We start from the raw sequence: 20,697 nt of genomic DNA, 5'->3' as shown, positions 1-20,697 counted from the left end.
AACGAAAGGCCAAATGTTCTCTCTGATATGCAGATGCTGTCTTTCAATGGGTGGTGGTGATAGGGGTCACTGTATTGGAATCAACCTAGTGTCCTTCAACAGATGAATGGATAAAGAAAATGTGGTACATATACATATACACAATTTAATATTACTCAGCCATAAAGAAGAATGAAATTATGGCACTTGCCAGTAAATGGATGGAACTAGAAACTATCATGTGAAGTGAAATAAGTAAATCCCCCAAAACCAAAGGCCAAATGTTTTCTCTGATATGTGAATGCTGACTCACAACAGGCAGGGGAAGGGAGGAGGGGAGGTTCTCCAGATTGGAAAGCGGGGAAAGGGGAATGAGACTGGGAAAGACAGTAGAATGAATCAGACATAACTTTCCTATGTTCATATATGAATAAACAACCAGTGTAACTCCACATCATGTACAACCACAAAATGGGAAGTTATACTCCACGTATATATGATATGTCAAAATACATTCTACTGTCATGTATAACTAACAAAAGCAAATTAAAAAAAATTTTAAAGATTTCTATGGACGGGCTGGGGTTGTAGCTCAGCAGCAGAATGCTTGCCTAGCACATGCGAGGCCTTGAGTTCGATCCTCAGCACCACATAAAAATAAATAAATTAAATAAAGGTATTGTGTCCAACTATACCTAAAAAATAAATATTAAAAAAAAAAAAAGACTTCTGGGCTGGGGTTGTGGCTCAGCGGTACAGCACTTGCCTAGCATGTGCAAAGCCCTGGGTTCAAGCCTCAGCACCACATAAAAATAAATAAAATAAAGGTATTGTGTCCAACTACAACTAAAAAATATTTTTTAAAAAAAGATTTCTATGGACTGCATGAATTTTCTATTTAGATCGCTATTAACTGCCCCTGAGTGAAAATGAAATCTCAAAAGTAGAAAATGTAAAACAACAACAACAAACCCTTACTTGTGTAATATAGTTGCACTCTAAGAGCTGCATTTTGGGACTGAGGCTTAGTTTCATATATGTATATGCATCTTCAAACACTTTGTCATACAGAGTCAGGAACACGGTAGATTCCTGAGTAGTCCGCTTCTTCAGCCAGGCCTGCAGCAGAGGAGCAGAATCTGTTTATGAGGAAAGTGCAAAATGGCCAGGCACTGGGCAGGCCTCCACCCATCTCCCATCCCCACCTGCAGTATTGGCCTCCAGGTGAGAGCAGAGCTGCTGATATAGACCATGCCCATCCTAGAAACCGTGGCTGGAGAGGCATTCTCAATGTTGTGGACTTCAAACAGAAGCTTACAACTCGGGGCCATGGGAATGCGATCCCCATTAGCCAACGTGAGTGTTTTATTATCGTCCAACACAGAATTTAAATTCTCAATCCAAATGGCATCCACCGGGCCATCTAAAATGAGGAAAATGTTTTCACCTGCAAACAATTAAAGTGGAAAATCACATTTTCTCTACAGATATTGAAAATAGAAGTTTAAAACAAATATTGTATTATTTATAAACTGGCAAGTTAAAATGATCACAGAGGCGGGCTCCTGTGCACCTTTCTTAGCTTTCAGCGTTTTTCTCCAGAGAGTAGAAAAAATCCCATCTGTCCAGTCATTGGTGGCGGTATCCAGCCTGCCAAACATCTGAGGTGCAGTTATAGCTTTTGGATTCATTCGCATTTCTCTATGAGGCCTTCCACATTCTGTTAATGCCTTCATCAGAATTGTTATAACCGTTGTCTTCCCGGAACCACTGGGCCCAAGAGTCATCAAGCCATGCCGAACCAGAGAGGTCTCATATAACTACACAATTAAAACAATAAATTGGGAAAAAATTTAATTTATGAGTCTTCCGCTGACATGCATAGTAGCTAGTTGAAATGTGAAAAGCTTTAAATGAGTTTTCATTCAAGTAACTAGTTCAGTATTTAAAAAATGTCAAAACTGTTGAGTTGCTAGATAGAGACAGCGAATTGGCACCACATGATAAAACAACATAAGTGCTAAAGTAATGACGTCGTGGAACTTGAATTACATTCTGGAATAACCATCAACCTGGGGTCTACTTTTTGCTTCTCAAACTACTCCTTGTGATTCTGGTTTGCGGATTGAGAACCAGCAGTTTTTCCACATGCAAAATTTTCTGTGTGTGTAATGTGATGATATCGCCCCTTAGTGGTAGAAAGCCGCAACTCCACGCACCACAGTGAAGATCCAGGATTCATGGCGGGCCTGGGGCTCTCAGAAGCACATCTTGAATAGGATTCCTGAGCAAAGGCTTCCCCGCCCCTCCCCAGGAGTGTTCCCAGGAGAAATGGAGAAGGAGGAGGAAAAAGCAAGACAGGAATGGGAAGAAGTGAGGCCAGGTGTGATTGAGGACACCTGCAGAGGAGAGACTTAAGCATGATTCTGCTGGGGAGTTTCTGATGTGAGCTACACCTCAGGGACTGAGGATCCACCTGGAAGAGGGGAGCTTGACTTTCCTTCTCCATCACCTATCAGTCCTTATTTAAGGAGAGGCTGACTCGAGGACAGGGATTAAACTCTCAGGCACTGTCAACCTGTTGTGCCTACCCACAAAGTGGCTCCAGTCCTCTCTTGCATTACAAGTAAAGGCACATAGAAGCCAGGAAGGCAGCATGTGGAAAGGGCAAACAGGATTCAAGGAGACATACTAAGAGCATATCAGCAGACATCCTGCCTGTGGTTCTCTTAATAACAATAAGAAGTCAAAGATCTCACAACCCATCCAAGGTAGAATCTGAGCTGTCCTAGCATTTTGGATAGAAATGTATTACTATTATAACCCATCCTTTAAAAGCAACTGAAGCACTGGCTATACCACCATGTCCAAGAATAATGTTACTGACACCCACCAAGATTCTAGAGTCACTCATTGAGATGACTAGGATTTTAGTATTATACAGTATGGATATCATATGCAAAATAATGTTGTGCCAAGAAGAAAAAAAAATTCTAATGGCTTCCAATACATGGATAATGAAAAATAATTATATGTTTCTCCATATATTTCCATGTGAGATCTGGATATGTCCCATATATTTGCATGAGCCATAATTTGGTGGAGAATAGTGAGCTAAAGTAATAATTGTTATTTCTTTCCAAATGCAATTTATAATACAATTTCTGCTCCTTCATTTTCCAAAAGCCCTGGGAAACACCCCTCAAAGCAACAAGCTCGTAGAGATTTGAGCCTGTGTCTCTGCTACGGGTTCTTGAGTCCATAGGTGGAGGTTAGGGAGCTGTCACAGGATGAAGTAGGTGGAGAGAAAGATGCCAATGGGTTCAAGTTTTTATGTAGGTAAAGGACACAGCACACCACACAGGAAAAAAAAAAAAAGCAGTGAGGGAGCCCAGATTTCTAAGGCACTGGGCCCCTGGACGCCGAAGCTCACATTCCAACTGTTTTGGGGATTCTGGTTACCGTCCATACTTTTCACCAGGTGAAGTAACAACCAGAGTAAATTACTGCTTGTTTTCTGTGAGGCAGGGTAAACCCATACTTTCTCTCTAGGACAAATTCATACCGTGAGGACTCTCCCTGCAATGATGTATGTATGTAGCATTTTAATTGTTTCAACACTTCCATCAAATAAGATGCAAATCATGTTGTAGTCACATGGTGACCTCTAGCAGTACACACTTTCTGTTGCACTGATAACAGACTAAAATGCCCTTACCTGTACAAGTTTGAGGTTCCAGGGTGGGTGGTTAATTAAACCTTCTAGATGAACCTGGTTGGCTACAGCAGCCTGCAGTTCTGCATAAGTATTACTGTCCAGTTGTAACCCCGGAAACAAGTCATTGATTAAGCTGAGGAACAAGGGTTCATCTTCATCAACCTAAGGGTGCACAGGTTAAAATAACCTTAGTCAACAAACACCTATCAACAAGCAGAGATGTGCACTGCACACGCCATTTCATGCCCAGAGAACCGTTTGGTACTCTCCTAATCAGATTTGCATTCTCTGCCACTTTCTTCTGAACATCACCACTGAATTCACACTGTGCCCAAAGTTCCTTGGCATCTGATAGCTACAATCCAGCCTCAATCTACTGCTCAAGGTCTGACTTCGTTACTTCATATGAATATTCTGCTTCTCAGACTGTGTTCACATTAACCCTAAAAACATGTGACTTGGGGCTGGGGTTGTGGCTCAGTGGTAGAGTTCTTACCTAGCATGCACAAGGCACGGGGTTCAATCCTCAGCACCACATAAATGTAAAATAAAGATATTGTATCCACCTAAAGCTTAAGAATGAATATTTTTTAAAAAACATGTGACTTATGTTCCAATGCCATGAGAACACAATATCAATATTTCATTTAAATCAGGATACTCTCTGTGATTTCATCCAATATTGACTAGAAAGCCCCATTAGAGCAGCGTTCTTTCTGCCTGAGAAGAAGTCTTTAATACACAGATTGCCCAACCTATGACCCCTACTGATTTTTATCCCTTCTTCTCTGGAACTTCTGTGATGCTTTCTCCAATGTTTGTCTAGAAGTTGCAAGAATACCATTATCAGAGAGGCAGTGAGGTGCCCTGGAAGGAGCCGATGATTTGGCTTCCCAAAATCATGGATTTTTGTTTTGGCTCCTTGGCTCACTAGGAATACAGGTGAGTCCTCTCCCTCCCAGAGTCTCTGTTCCCCCATAAGTCAAATGACGATAAGCAAATCAGCTGCCCATATCAGAGAGTTGCCACGAGGCTCAAATAAGGCAGTCCACCTCAACAGACTTGCAATAGTAATGAACTATACAGATATTAGAGAGGAGCTTATTGGAAACAAGCTATTCATGGACAAAGGACAAAGTTCTCAGAGTTTCCTGTGAATCTAGATTTTTGTGTTTAGAATTTGTGTTACACTGTAATAGTGGAGAAGTGGAATGAAAATCTGGATCTGGAGCCCACAGTGGACCTGCTTCACTGCCCCCAACAGAGGAGAAGGCACTTGCAGTCCTTTCTGTCATGCAGGGTGATGGAGTCCTTTACCTTCTTCTGGAAGCATGCTCATTAACTCTCTAATTATTAGTGTCCACAGCTCAATATAAGCCAACCCCTACTACCAATGGAAGGGAAGTAAATTCAGAGAAGAAAGATACCAATTTAGAGAGGTTCATATCCCTTAGTCCTCTCATGACTGTGCTTAATTCACTATCTTCTGGTCTGGCTCTTTTCTGAGCTCCAAGCGTTCTCAACACAGATAGAATATTTCTCAGTCCAAAGTCATAATGGACCTAGGGTGGAAAAAGAGGTGGGAGGAGATTATTTACTTGAAACACTCTAAATGTTAAGTTCACTCTCTACAAATAGGTAGACAATCTGCTGTCATTTTGGAGGATCTGAATTGCAAGTATGAGGAGCTAAATTCTTGTCCTTTTCCTTTGACTGAGAAACGATCATTCCTATTGGAAAATCCAGGGTAGGATACAGGGTTCACACCCTAAATATCTTTTGAGAATGATACAGTCTGAGTGACACACAGATATTAAATGCACCACCAACAAGTTACATATTCCATGATACCATTTGCATAGCATTCCTGATATAAAATTATAGATGGAGAAAAGATTAATGGTTGCAGTGGGTTAGGGATTTGGGAGAGAGAGTGGTGTGGTTCTTCTTCAGTGGGAGCATCTGTCACCTGATGGATCCATTCTGTATGTTAACTGTAATGGTTGTTACACAATCTTTGCTTGTGATATAGTTCCATTACAACTACACACACACAGAGACACACACTCACGAGTGCATGCATAAAGGGTGAAACCTTAATACACTCTGTGGATTGTACAGGGTCAATTTTCTAGTTTCATTATTGTACTGTCTTTATGATATGTCAACATTGGGAGAAACTGGGTAAAAGGTGCACACCTTCTTACAGTTTCCTGTCAATCTACAATTTTTTCCAAATAAAGGATTTTAAAAATATACATAATCAGTAGGTCAAATTACTTATAAGTATGCCAAATTAATCATAAATACACTCTAGAAAAGAGTCAATGGAGTTGGGGGTTTTTTGTTGTTGTTTTTTAGTTCACTGATTATCATTTATCAAGGTAAAATTGCAAAGTGGAAAACCAAATTCTATACTATAGGAGAAAAAGAGATGGATAAAGTTACCTGTTTAGTAAGTTGCTCTTCACAGAGTTTGTAAAGAACGTAAAACTTTTGAGCCAGGATAACATTTTCAAGAAAACCACAGCTTGCAAGTTTTACTCGCATAATGATCTGAAAATTAATATGAGATTTTTTTCAGCAACTTTAAGGGGAAAGAATGGCTTTTTAAAAACCACAAATTATGTTCCACTTATAAGTCCTGGTGCATACCTGTCTATCAGGAACCATCATAGCAACAGTTCTAAACTGGATTTTCAAATTTTCTGGCAGTTCCTGGCGCCCAGCATATCCAGGGTTCTAAGAGTTAGAATATATTTAATTTTTAATTAATGCTACAATCTTCATTGTTGATTCTTGAATGTAAATACATCTCCTCGTCTTGGTTCAGATTCAAATACAAATACATTCAGATTTTTAAAAAGTTTTTAGTTGTGGATGGACACAATACATTTATTTTATTTATTATTTTTATGTGGTGCTGAGGATGGAACCCAGGACCTCACATATGCTAAGCAAGCGATCTACCACTGAGTCACAACCCCAGCCCACATTCAGTTTCTTAATACAAAGACATTTCATACTCTTCAGATTCTACAGTGGTATTCGAAAATGTTAGATTCATAAAATGTCCTTCCCTTTCCCAAAATACATTTTACACCATTTGTATTTAAAAATGTACATACCACTCCATATATACATGGAGATAGATATATATACACGTTTTCATTATATTATTAAAGTAATGCAAAATTTTGTGTAGCAAAAATTAAGCATCTATGTGCCTATGCATTTAAAAACAAAAAAAAAGAAAATGAAAGACTAGAAAACTGACAAATTGAATAATGATGGTCCAATGTACATTATTGAAAGAGGAGAAAACTTTAGGAAGGTCATTTTTATTTCATCTGTTCAATATTCTCTGCAGTCATAGTTAGTTATCGGGCTAACAAAGTACCATTTTTAAAAAACGGGGGGGGGGGATGAAAGGAAATAAAGAAGGGAATGATGAGAAAAGGCTACAAAGGACAAAAGTGGAGGTGGGAAGGAAACAAAGTCTCCTCATAAGTAACAACAGATAGAAGACAGGACAGCCCCAAAAGTCCCCAAGGAAAGGTTGGTGGTTCAAAGACAAGTAAAGCAAATAACAAGAGTCCATTAAGAAACCTTTGGTCCCTGGCTGGGTGTGGTGGTGCACGCCTGTCATCCCAGCAGCTCTGGAGGGTGAAGCAAGAGGACTGCAAGTTCAAGGCCAGCCTCAGCAACTTAGCGAGGCCCTAAGCAACTTAGTGAGACCCTGTCTCAAAATTTTAAAATAAAATAAAAATTAAAAGGCCTGGGGACAGAACTCAGTGACAAAGCACCCCTGAGTTCAGTCCCTAGTGCCAAAAGAAAAGAAAAGAAACAGCCCCTGAACATGTACAGGGTTCTGTCAGGAGGCCAGGTATCTTGCTAAGTGCTAGAAATTGAGATTTCTAGTTGTTCTGCATAGACCCTCCCCTTCCTTAACCACACTTCTCCACCCAGATTGAAAACAACACTGTCCCACCTGCCTCATGGCTGGGCTGGGGTGATGAGATTCTACGTAGTAAGAGGAAAAGGGACACACTGTAAAAGACCCTCCATGACTAAGGGGGCCAATTTAATCACTTGGCTACAACAAAACAGAGATGCTTGGGCAGTGTCTTGGGTCATAAAGTGACCTTGAAGATGGAAACCATGACCAAGTATGAACACAGACCTTAAGATCTTATCTATTAAGCGGCTATTTTTTCATGTCTCAGTTATTCATAGCTTAATGCAATATCCAAATAATATTTCTAATATTCTTAACCCAGGAGAATGTTAAGTTTCTTTTAAATTTTTCTATGCTCTAGTTTCACACTGAGTAAATTTCTTCATCCCATTCCTGAGTTATAACTAATCTCTGGATTGTTCTTATTTCCTCCTAACTGCTTTCCTGCATGTTTGCTAACAACAAAATTTATCAGAAACTTTTCTGCTGCTGTTTCCTATATTTATCTTTGTCTACTGAGACATAGAAAACAGAATACTTTGTGTCATCTTGCAAAACTTAGAGATTTAATTTAGTATCTAAAAACATTAAAATGGATTCAACGTTAACTTCATTTCCCTGATTCACAGAAACTCTTGTTCATTCATGTCTTTGGTTTTCCATCTTTATAATGCTGAATCCCGAAATTCTGCCCTCAATCACATGGTAATTGGATTTGTTACAATTGCTTTGATATAGGATCTTGTTAAGTTATTTTGAAAATTTTAAGTCATTTCCTCCTATTAAGTATCAGGAAAAAACAAAGTGTAGAAATTATAAGCAGTCAAGTTCTAATGTCAGAGATATAATACTCTTACTGGCTGTATAACTCGAGCAGTATTTTCAGCTTCTCTGAGCCTCAAGTTCCTTGACTATGAAATATCAACCCCAGAGAGCTATCAGAGTCATAGGATGAAATAATGTGCATGCATAGTCTTCAATATCACTAACCAAATATATCACATTCTTTTCCCTTGCAATTGCATTGTAGGGCTGTCCAGCCCTGTCACCTTGAAGTTAGGTGTGGTCATGTGAATTGCTTTAGCCAATGAGTCTTGTGACTTTGTGTTATTTGTGGACAGAAACGCTGAGCCAGAGCACAATTCCTCATGTTTTCTTTTATCTCTGCTGCACCAACCAGCAATGATTGAGCTAGTGAGTACCTTGTCAGCATGAGTACCAGAATAAAGACATTTAAAGCAGACCATGACTGCCTGCTCCTACCCCAGCCAATTCATAATGGACATATGGCATGAGGAAGAAATAAAGGTTTGTGGTTTTAAGCAATTATGATTTGGGGACTGTTTGTTACTGCAGCATGGCATGAGTTGTGCTGACTCAGTATACAAAACATTTAGCCCAGAACCTTACACATATTAAGTGCTTAACAAGCAGTAGCTATTGTTATTAACATGTTATACTATTTCATCTTCTATCTGGGCTATTTTTACTACTCAAAACAAATGTCAGGGCTGGGGATGTAATTCAGTGGCAGAGCCCTTGCCTGGCATGTGTGAAGGCCTGGTTAGATCTCCAGAACCATGGGGGAAAAACAAATAAAAATCATATAATAAAGAGTTCATGGGATGGGCTGGGGTTGTGGCTTAGCGGTAGAACACTTGCCTAGCACGGGTGAGGCCCTGGATTCGATCCTCAGCACCACATAAAAAAATAAATAAATAAAGTAAAGGTATCATGTCTAACTATAATAAAAAAATTAAAATTTAAAATTAAAAAAAAAAGATTTCATGGTGGCTGGGGTTGCCTAGCATGTGTGAGGCACGGGGTTTGAACCTTAGCGCCACATATAAATAAGTAAGTAAATAAATAAAGGTATTGTGTCCATCTACAACTAAAACAAAACAAAAAAACAAAGCATTCATGACTCCTGGATAGTTACTTAACGACTAATACATAAATACTTTTACTTAACTCTGTAACAATTAGACTAATCAAATTGCATCTGAAGCCTGTGTTCTCACCATTGTTAAGAAGATTCCAAATTCTGGATTTAAATCAACACAATCACCATCAGAAAATATGAACTGTTTTTTCCTCTCTTTTCTCGCTGTCAAAACAATATAAATTTGTTGTGCCGCCACTGATAATACAGGCAATTCAATTCTGTTAAACTCATCAAAACAGCCCCAGGAACCCGACTGTGCAAGACCTGGCATGAAAAACAGTTAATTTGTAAAGTTTTACTCCACCATCCACCTTCGTGATAGCAATCATTTCTCCAAGGTGCTTCCAAACATATACGCAAACACACTTATGTAAAATTTCATATCTGCCTCTTTACAAAGACATATTGAATTCCAGTGATAAGGAGATCCTTAATTATTTGTATGTCATCACCAAAACAATGAAAATAGCACACTGTCAAAATCAAAGTATGAACATATCATTCAGGGACGCTGGAGGTGGGTATAGTTTGGCCCAGTCCTGAAGTGAGATGACAATGAAGGAGCCATAGTGTTTGGGGGAAATGACAAAATAAGGGATGCCCCACCTGGGTCAGGGCTCTCTGTTCTTTTTTTATTGCAGTGAGATAGAAATGTAAGGATGCAGGATGAGAAAGAGGAAGACCAAAGGGATTTTAATTTATTTCTCACAAAACCCAGCACAAAGGCAGACCTGGCTATCATGAACATTGGCCCCCCTCTCTCTGTAAGGATGAAAACCATCATTACCTTCAGCTATGTGAAAGGCTTTTATGACTTTTATTATTGCCCACCCCCAGTCTTTCTTTTCTCTCCCTTGGTAATATCCATTGCATGAATGATAGAATTTATCTATCTATCCCTGTGATCCTTCAGTTCTTCCATTAAACTTTTCATCTCTTTCTGCCTTTACAGTATATTCTCTTGGCTGGGTATTCTGCTAATATGCATGTTCAATTTCCAAGAATTCCAATTATTGTCTCATATCAATTTGTTTTTCTTTCATTGGTGGAACATGATCAATTCCTGAATCTCTCTGAAGCTATGAATTTTACTGACTGTTGAGTTCTCTTTTGTTTCCAGTAGGTCTCTTCACTGGTTGGGGGAGCCTTCCTAAATTCTTCAAATATTTCATAAGACTGTTATCTCTGTATAATGGTTTTTCAGTGTTTTTTTACTCATCTCAAAGGCAAATCCCTGTTTGCAGAGTGCATGCCTGTCATTGGTGCTTTAAAGAAAGGGGAGGAAGAGGCAGGAGAGCTTCCCCCTTAGACTTGGGGCTTGTCATCTAACCCACTGTCCATTGGCCCTGCCTCTCTGGCCTGAGCCCCCATCTGAGGTGGACCTATCTGGCTCCTACTTCAGAAGGCTGTGTCACACCTTTTATATGAAAGAAAAACACTGGAGAAAAAGCCACTTCCTTTTCTTTTTCTCCGCCCTCGATATGATAATCCTGACCTTCCAGGGTTACCTTGTACTCTATTCTGCTTCTCTCAATCATCTTCCAACTCTGTGACCAGGAGTCATCTACAGAAGAACCCTTCTCTCTGATCAGAAAATGACTCTTGGGAATGTTTTTTTTCAACATGCCAACAATTTTGAGAAACAATATAAATAAAAACCATGTACCTATTCATCAAATCTTTCTTACTTCAGATATCATTCTAAAGAATAGGATATTAGAGAGTTCAAGTTCATGAATGTCCCCTTGCATCTACACACCCTCCTTCTTCAGAGGTAACTTTATCCTGAACTTTACATCAATGGTTCCTCTGGATGGTTTTAAAATATTGCTCTTTTGCTTGCATTTGTGGACACTACATAATTAGCTTGTCCAAAATTTATGTATGTCTATCTGTAAAGAATACTGTATATATCCTCCTGTGATTTGATTTGCTCAATATTGTTTTTCTGAGATTTACCTATGATGATACATGCAGATCTAATCCAGTGCCGTAGATCTTTGGAGGGCTATATTATACAGTGTTCTGTTGTATAAATATGCCAGTTTAAAAATTCATGCTATTCTCAAAGGGCATTGGGGTTAGTGCTAATGATTTGCAAAAACAATGCAGCAGTCTTGCATGTGAGGAGTGGAAATTCTAAGTCAAAGAAGATATGCCAAATGCTACCAAAGTCTTCTTGTGAGGCAGTTCTACCACATTGCACACCCAGAGCAGCACTGAGCAGCTACACATTCTAACCTATAGTGATTTTGCCATACTTCTCCATTTTTACCAATACGGTAGGAGCGAGAATGGCATCTCATTATTGTTTCATTTTGCTTTTTTTTAATGATTTAAGGAGAATCTTTTAAATATTGGATATTAATCTTTTGATAGTTATATATGCTAAAATATTCTTCTTCCAGTCTATAGTTTATGTTTTCTTCTCCTATATATTTATTGAGTTTGTACCACTGGGTATTGAACCCAGGGGCATTTTACCACTGAGCTACATTCCCAGCCTGTTTACTTATTTATGGTGCTGGGAATCAAACCCAGGGCTTTATGCATGCTAAGCAAGTGCTATACCACTGAGCTCCATCCTCAGCTCTACAAGTCCTTTAAATTTTTTATTTTGAGATAGAGTTTCACTATATTGCAGAAGCTGACCTTGAACTTAATGATCCCCCTGCCTCAGCCTCCCAAGCCACTGGAATTACAGGCATGAGCCACCATACTAGCCGTCTTCTCCTTTTTAAGTGGAGAAATATCAAATAAAGACTAAAATATTGAGACAAGATCACCCTGATCATCCCATTTAAAGTAATGGCTGGATGAGTGAACTCCTGATATTTAACACATCATAGGGAAGTTCCAGCCTTTCTCCCCAACTACTGTTCCCTCTCCCCAACCCAAGAGGGATGGCTGCTAATCTGAACTTCGTGGAAAAATCATCATTTTTAAAACAACCTATGTGTGTGTGTGTGTGTGTGTGTATAGAATACACATAATAATAATATATTAATGTACAAGGATAATATGTAATATGAAATGATATAATAATATGTGTATATATTATTTATTTTTTATTTTACCTATCTGGCATATTAAATAATTTTAATTTTAAATAAATTTGATCATATTCTGTGTGTTCTTATAAGACTTGCTTCCTTCACAACAAATTAGACTTATATATAATTATAAATACCACATGTTCTTATTCATTTGCAGAAGCTGAAAAAGAGAAGTAGAGAGGAGAATAGAGGGCAGAAAGGAGAAGAGTGAGGGATGGGGAGAGGGCTGAGCATGGGCACCATAACAGTGCAGAGGGAGTAGTTCTGATGTCATATAGCACAATAGGGCAACTAGAGTCTCCAAGAGTTAATGACATATTTCAAAATAACTAGAGAAGAAAGATCCCAATGCATAGAAATGAAAGTATCTGAAGAAAGGAAGTGCTAACTACCCTGATTCCATCATTACACATTGTATACATGTATTGAATTAGAACAATGTATCCCATAAATAAATAAATATAAATATTACATGTCAACATTAAAAATAAAACTGATTTCAAAATAAATACTAGGATGTGAAACTGATGTGATTCTGCTATCTGTGTATGGGGTGAGGGTGGGAGTTCATAACCCACTTGAATCAAAGTGTGGAATATGATATGTCAAGAAATTTGTAATGTTTTGAACAACCCACAATAAAAAAAATTAAAAAAAAAAAAAAATACTAGTGTGTGATATGTTCTCTATCAATGCATCTCATTGTAGTTACTCATTTGTGATGCTATGCAACATTGTTAAATAAAATTTAATATATAATTTTCCTTCCTTTGTATGTAATGTATAAATGACATGTTCACAATTTACATATCCAGGCTACCACAGGAGACACACAGAGTTGTCTCCACTTATTTGCTGTTACGCGTGATGCTGCCGTGAATATTCACACGTGCCATGGTACAAAGCACTGTTCATCTGAATATATACCAAGAGTCGGGTAGCTGAGAAACCATGATGTCAACATGTACATGCCTTTTAAACTGATGCTGACTGACTTCCCAAAAGATCTTACACTCCCAGCAGGGGTGAACAGTGTTTCTGTTGCCTTACATCTCTACCCGGGGTCAACAATGGTACAGTTAAGTTTTTGTTAGAATGTTAAGTTCAAAAGGGAATCACATCATGATATACATTACTTGGTTGCTATTCATTTGGTTTTCTTCATATGCAAAATGCCTTTCCTCATTTTCCTATTATATTTTCTCATTGATTTGTAGACTATATATATATATATATATATATATATATATATATATATATACACACACACACACACACACATATATAAGATACAACCCATTTTAGAAAGAAATATAAAATTTCTTTTCCTGTGAAAAATGCCTTTTCCAAATTTCTGGCATGGCTTTTCACTTTCATTGTGGTATTCGCTGATGAACAAAAGCTTTAAACTTAAATGAGTTTAAAGTAAACCATTGTCTCTATGGTTTGTGAGTTTTTTTTTAATTTCCATTCTGAAAACTATATAGTTTTACTTTCCACATATAAGCACTTATGCCCCCAAACTGATTTTTTTGTGTAAAGTGTGAGGCAGGGATCCAATCCCCTTGATAAGTATTACTCACCAGTTATCCCAGAACAATTTATTATAAAGCCCAACTCTTCATCACTGATTTACACCACCATTTATCCATATGCCAAGTGTCCTTGGCCTGTTTCTGCATCTCTACTATATTACCCTGGTCTAGTTATCCATTCCCACCCCAATATCACACTCTCTCAATTATGTTCTAAAGAACATATTTCTGAAAATTTCATTTTGTAACTTTTTTGTGATTTGTAGACATAAAATTGATTTATATAACTTTATATTCCAGTAACTTTTCTAATTTCTATTTTTCTATAGATTTGTTCAATTTTATATAGCGGCCACATCATTTGAAATAATGAAATTTTACATTTCTTCCTTATTTCTTATTTTATATTTCTTTCTTTTAAATTTTTAAATTTTAAATTAAAAGTTTTAAAATTTCTTATATTTCTTCCTATATTTTATCCTTTCTTCCTCATCTTTGTATTTTTGTGGTTCCTGCTGTTGTTCTCTACACCACTGGCTAGAATTATAATGCCCTGATGAACAGAAGTTATGATAATGACAATCTTTGTCTTACACTTCATCTCAAAGAGAAATCTTTCAAATTTTCAGCTGTGTATGCTGTGGATGTCCTTTATAAAGTGAGCCACGTGGAGAGAGATCTGGGAAAAGAATGTAACAAACAGCATGTAGGGTCTCTAGGGGTTGAGTATGCTTCAGGTGTCTAAGCAACATCAGGAAGGTCAATAAGGCTATGGTAGAGGGAATGAGGGAAAAGCACTGGGAGATGAGGTCAGAGGTCAGAGCAATGCACTGGGGACCCGGGAAGGAGTGGGGGTGAGCATGTAGGATAACAGGACCACTGTAAGGAATCTGGCTTTTACTATGAGTGAAGCCACTGCACAGCTTTCAGCAGCAGAGTGTCAGGGTCTGACCTACATGTAGAAGGATCACCGAGGTGCAGGTTGGAGACTAGAACAGAAGGGAAAAGGGTCAACAGGGAGACCAGTTAGGAGGCTTACTGAAATGGTCCAGTGAGACGAGGGTGTTAGATGCGAGGTACACTTTGAAAGTAAAGCCAACAGTGTTTGCTGACAGTTTGAATGTAAATAAGAGAGAAAACAGAGGAGTAAAGGAGTTTTCTTGAGTACCTAGAAGAATGGAGTGGAAAATGAAGAAGGCTAAGGAAGAGAGAGAAACAGAGGGGAGGAGTTTGGTGCTGGAAGTAGGGAATTTGGACCTATTACACTTTTAAGTGGAGGTGTTAAGTTGGCATTTACATGTATGAAGCCAGAGTTTCCAAGAGACATAAATTTGGGAGTCATCCTACAGATGATATTTTTTTAAATATTTTTTAGTTGTCAATGGATTTTTATTTTATTTATTTATATGTGGTACTGAGAATTGAACCCAATGCCTCACACATGCTAGGCAAGCATTCTGCCACTGAGCTACAACCCCAGCTCCTATAGATGGTATTTTTAAGTTTGGGTTTGCCCAAGATCACCAAGAGAATGCATATAGATATCTAAAGAGATTTCTAAGGACTGAGCTCTGAAGCTGAAGTGCCCTTGAACATTTCGTTTGTTTTTGTTTTCTGTCCATCTAAAATCACCTATTACCTACCTTCCAGGATATTCTCAAAATTTTCCAACTGCAAATGGCCACTCTCTTCTTACTTTCCAGGGTTGCTAAGCTTTTAAAAAATGTTTCGGTTCAGTGGGATTTCACACAGGAAGGGAATGACGTGTCACCAATTTGCTATCGTGATCTTACCTTCTCCACTGCTATTTCAGTCCATTATATATTGATTCCACTTTTATAATCCAATACTCATTCAATGCATGGACTATAACACCAGCAATAAACCCATGAAAATGATCGTATCAAGCCACTTTTGATCCAGAAAAAGAACAATATCCTATAGCTCAACCCACACTAATGTTAAGTTACTTGGCATATCATTTTAAATTTATGTCAAAAATTAATGAGCATTATTTCACACTTGCCTTTGAAAATCCTTCCAAGGCCTCTGAAATCCATTTGATCTGAGCAGTTGAACACGACCACATATTTCCCCAAACACCTGCCCATGTCTTTGGTGGTTTCTGTCTTGCCAGTGCCCGCAGGTCCTGCTGGGGCACCTCCCATGTTCATTCCCAAAGCCTGCGCTAGGGTGATGTAGCATCTGCAAGTGTCAATCAGACAAGGCTTTGTGTGTGCACAATAACAAGTAAAAGGCCAAGGTGATGGGAATGGGCTACTTATTTTTTTTTTTAAGAGAGAGGGGGGAGAGAGAGAGAGAGAGAGAGAGAGAGAGAGAGAATTTTTTTAATATTTATTTTTCAGTTTTCGGTGGACACAACATCTTTATTTTATTTTATGTGGTGCTGAGGATCGAACCCAGAGTCCCGCGTATGCCAGGCAAGCACGTTACCGCTTGAGCCACATCCCCAGCCTGGGCTACTTATTTTAAAGCTTGAGAAACCCACATAAAAAAAGGGGATCAAACAAAGGAGGGATTAGAGAAGTCAGGAGGAGGCTGAAGATATAATTTGATTGTGTCATAATTTTACCTGGAAACAGACCTACTTAAACATTTAACTAACTGTTTTAAATCCCAATTTAAGTTAATTCTACAAACACTTACTGAGTGCTTCCTATGCACAGCATATTGAACTGAGCGTAGAGAGATAGACAAAGATGAAAAATTCCCAGTTCTTGCCCTGTGTCAAATACTGGAAAGAAATGTAAGGGGATCTACTACTGACTAATCATTCCGCTTGATCAAGAAACTTCACTGTAGGTATCAATTTCTAAACATGAAAAATCCTGAAGACTGAACCAGGGCCTCATGTGATATTCAAGGCATCTCCTTCTTTGCAATACTAATAACTTCCTTTATAGTTCTCAGGCTATTTTTCTGTCTTGCAGTCTAAAATTCATTATTAAATTGCTCACTGTTAACATTCAAACTTGCTTTTATTCTTTCACTTTTTTCCTACTTCATAAAAATTTAATGTGCCTGTTCATTTAAGTAACAGCTAAGGTTACTGCATTGTTAAGACTGGCTTTGATGAGCTGGTACAGGCCCAACATGACAGCAATATGCTTGTTAATATTTCAAATACAATTATAAAACAATTTTAAGCATGTTATTTAATTACAAAATAGAATGACAAGAACTGAATTTCCTACCTATCTGTTAACGGAGTAATAACAAGGCGATCAGTGCATCCCAGAAATTCATTTTGGTAAACAAAATCAACATCTGTAATAGATACCACAGTTTGATCCAAATCTTCCTTAAAATAAAATCTACTCTGTTTCAGCCATTCAAAATCAGTAACTGACTTGACGTGCATTTTTACCTTTAAAACATAAATACAAAAAAAAAATGTTACATATTGCACTGCAATAGCCTAAAACTCAAGCTTATAGGTAGTTTTTGTGCAACTGTTCATGAACTGATTCTCCTTCATTTAGTGAATGTTTATTGATTCCTTTCTTGTGCTTGGTATTAGGCCGGGTGAACAAAGACAGATACAGTTCCTGCCTTCTGACCAAAGAAAAAGACAAAAGACAACAGTGAAACCAGAAATTTCAACACAGTATGAAAAAAATACTCTGCCAGAGAAATTCAGAGTTCATGAAAATATGTAGCAAGAGGCCTTAATCTAGTCTAGGGGGTCAGAGAGGGGCACTCAGGGGAAGGAACATCTAAACTCAAACCTGGATAAATAGTTGAGATTATCCAAGGACATAAAGGGCAAAAATCTAAGAAGATCTACTTAGCTTGTTCAAGGAACTGAAAAAAGGTCAGTACAACTGAGAATGAGAGTTGGGGCTTTGTCAGGCCATGGGGAGGGTTTGAGGGAGGGTCTTCATGGCAGTTGGAAGCCACTGAAGATATAAAACAAGAAAATGCATGGTTATAGTGGCACAAATCTTCCTGCACCAGCACTATGGCCACGCCACCTGACCTGCCTAGTCATCAGCATATATCTGTTGGTCAAGGCATCCTGGGCTCCCGCCACCATGAATGCAAGCTCTGTTATCTTCATTTAGTGAATCTTCATTTATCTTCATTTAGTGAATGTTTATTGATTCCTTTCTTGTGCTTGGTATTAGGCTGGGTCCAATAGAAGAGACAGAAACCAGGCAAGCACCTGTAGAAACTCCATTCCACCAACTGCATTCTGGAGTGCTTCATGACTTTTCACTGGTAAACCTGGAGAGACCTCAGTCCTGCGCACTCAGGAAAGTGGCATGTGATCCTCTTCACTGATCTTAAACCCAGCAGGCCCACTTCCACGTCATTCAGCTGATGCTAAGGAATGGACCTCTGGCCGCTCATGTTCAGCTTTCCTCTGACCAGGTCTCCCTATGTCTTGCTATTAGTAGTCTTGTTTTTTTGTCATTTTTTGTTTGTAGCGTTATTTATGACCATGCTTCCCCCTCCAGTTAGGGGGTGCTGGCTTTCCACCTAAAGCACCATTTGTAGTCATCGCCTTCAAAGAGCTCCTTTCAGCAAACAGTCTGGGCCCATCCCCAGGGACTCTGCTAATACAGGACCCAGAGCCACCGAGATGCAGTCAGCAAGGTGCATTCAAAATCCACTAAGGTGGTAAGAAGGAGGTGGAGGAGAAAAAGAACAGCTAATGCATTCATTAAGTTCTGAACATGTATTACAATATTGTAAGCATGACACATGGAAAAGGCGCAGGTACATACGCCAGCCAGGAAGGTTTATTGCAGTCGAGATGCAAACTTAATGTGAGGCTAGTGGTAATTAAGACAAAAACTGTTCTGTAGTTTTTGTTGTATGAGCTTTTAATTTTTTTAAATCCATTCTACATGAAAATAAGCTCTGCTCAGCACTTAGGGTTTTGTTGTTCTTGATTTTTTATTAGTTTGTGGGGCTGGAATCAAACCCAGGGCCTCGTGTGTGCTAGGCAAGCACTCTACCACTGAGCTACAGCTTCAACCCAGCTCTTAGTTTTACAAGAAATTTCTTCCATGGGACTAAAGCTTTACAAGTCGGAGATGCAAAAATGTCCTCCATAGTAGGTTCATAGCAGATACAATAGTGGATTCAACTCCAGGGTTTCTAGAGGTGGACTTAATTGAAAGTAAAAGTATAAGGGTAATTGCAATTCAATGAAAACAAGTCTGTGAAAGGCAGTATGGTTAAGTATGCAGCCTTCTGATTAGTTTGATCCAGAGAAAAATCCTACAGTAGTTTTTCTTAAACTTTAATATGTATATGAATCACCTGGGAACCTTGTTAAACTTTAGATTCTGATTTCAGTAGGTCTGGGGTAGGAGGAGGAAGACTAGATAGAGACTCTGCTTTTCTAACAAGCTCCCAGGTGATGCCAATGCAACTGGCTGGCATGTAATTTTTTTAAAAAAGAAGGAGTATCTAGATTGCAAAAGAACAGATGACTGACTCCATGTCTTCAAACAGCCATCAATAAATGCAATTTATCTGACTGGAACTTTTAAAATAGGTAGTCTGTGATCATATTCTCTAAAAAGGGCCCTAAGTGGCATAGATTATGTATCTGTAATGAGGAAAGAGGTGTCATTAAGACTGATGCAATTAAGTAGAATAAAATCAGGGTAAAGGCAAAGAGTGCTGGTGGTGGTGGTGGTATATGAAAGCCACGTGGACCCATATCCCATGGTAAGAATCCCCACCTTGGGAGAACCTAGCTGGGCCCCAAAGCTCTAGTTTCTAAGAAAAATTCAAAACCACTCCACTTACTCCTACCCCACAGAACCTTGACCAAATCAAGCACTATGGGATGATCAATTAAACAGCCATGAGAGCTCCCTAAAGCTGGTGCATTCCACCTGGACTTGCCTTTCCTAACTAGTCCATCATAGCTCATGACCCATCCCACCTCAACTATGTCATATCCCCAGTAATCGTTTAATAAAATAATTGTTGGTTTATATCATATAACTGGTTCTAGACATTCAGAATAACAAATGAATATACATATATGGTTGTTCAAACTATCCCATACAGGTGTTGATGGAGATAGTCACAAAAAAGAAGATGGAAAGTTCACATAAGTTAGGCAATCTGTATAATCCTTAACTGTTCATTATTAATTAATACACTAAATTACTTTGGTATAGGAAAAAAAGATACTTTACCAAATCATCAAAAATATCTCTCTGATGCACATGGATGGTAATTAGAGTTTCAAATTTCACTCTATCAAACTTGCTTAGGTCATGCGTTGTCTGGCTAATAAGAACATTTAGAATATCCAAAAATTTCTGATTGGTTACTTGCATGATTTTCCTGTCATCTTTTGCATTATTTAAAGCTTCTTCTGAATCATGTGTCCATAACATCTGAATTCCCAGAAGCCCAACCTGCAAACCCAGTAAAGAAATATTTAAAGCGTATCTACAATAAGATGTAGTGGCCACTTATTCACTCGAAGACAAACCAGATTTTACTTGTTTTTA

General features: G+C 38.4%; 1 protein-coding gene across 1 annotated transcript in view; it reads right to left on the bottom strand.

Moving 5' to 3' along the window:
• The window catches only part of Dnah8 (dynein axonemal heavy chain 8), a 280,498-nt gene that overhangs the window by 142,958 nt on the left and 116,843 nt on the right, over positions 1 to 20,697 (bottom strand). Inside the window, exons 40-50 of the mRNA XM_015487349.2 lie at positions 20,377 to 20,601; positions 17,407 to 17,579; positions 16,218 to 16,396; positions 9,677 to 9,864; positions 6,353 to 6,439; positions 6,146 to 6,253; positions 5,125 to 5,259; positions 3,698 to 3,859; positions 1,553 to 1,799; positions 1,185 to 1,426; positions 958 to 1,098 (exon numbers count right to left, since the gene is read on the bottom strand). Of these exons, the coding sequence (XP_015342835.2) occupies positions 958 to 1,098; positions 1,185 to 1,426; positions 1,553 to 1,799; positions 3,698 to 3,859; positions 5,125 to 5,259; positions 6,146 to 6,253; positions 6,353 to 6,439; positions 9,677 to 9,864; positions 16,218 to 16,396; positions 17,407 to 17,579; positions 20,377 to 20,601 (1,887 nt within the window). The remainder of the gene's footprint in view (positions 1 to 957; positions 1,099 to 1,184; positions 1,427 to 1,552; positions 1,800 to 3,697; positions 3,860 to 5,124; positions 5,260 to 6,145; positions 6,254 to 6,352; positions 6,440 to 9,676; positions 9,865 to 16,217; positions 16,397 to 17,406; positions 17,580 to 20,376; positions 20,602 to 20,697) is intronic.

Source organism: Marmota marmota, unplaced genomic scaffold (assembly GCF_001458135.2).
Source record: "Marmota marmota marmota unplaced genomic scaffold, marMar, whole genome shotgun sequence".
NCBI classification, from domain to species: domain Eukaryota; kingdom Metazoa; phylum Chordata; class Mammalia; order Rodentia; family Sciuridae; genus Marmota; species Marmota marmota.
This window is presented reverse-complemented; position numbering and strand designations above follow the sequence as displayed.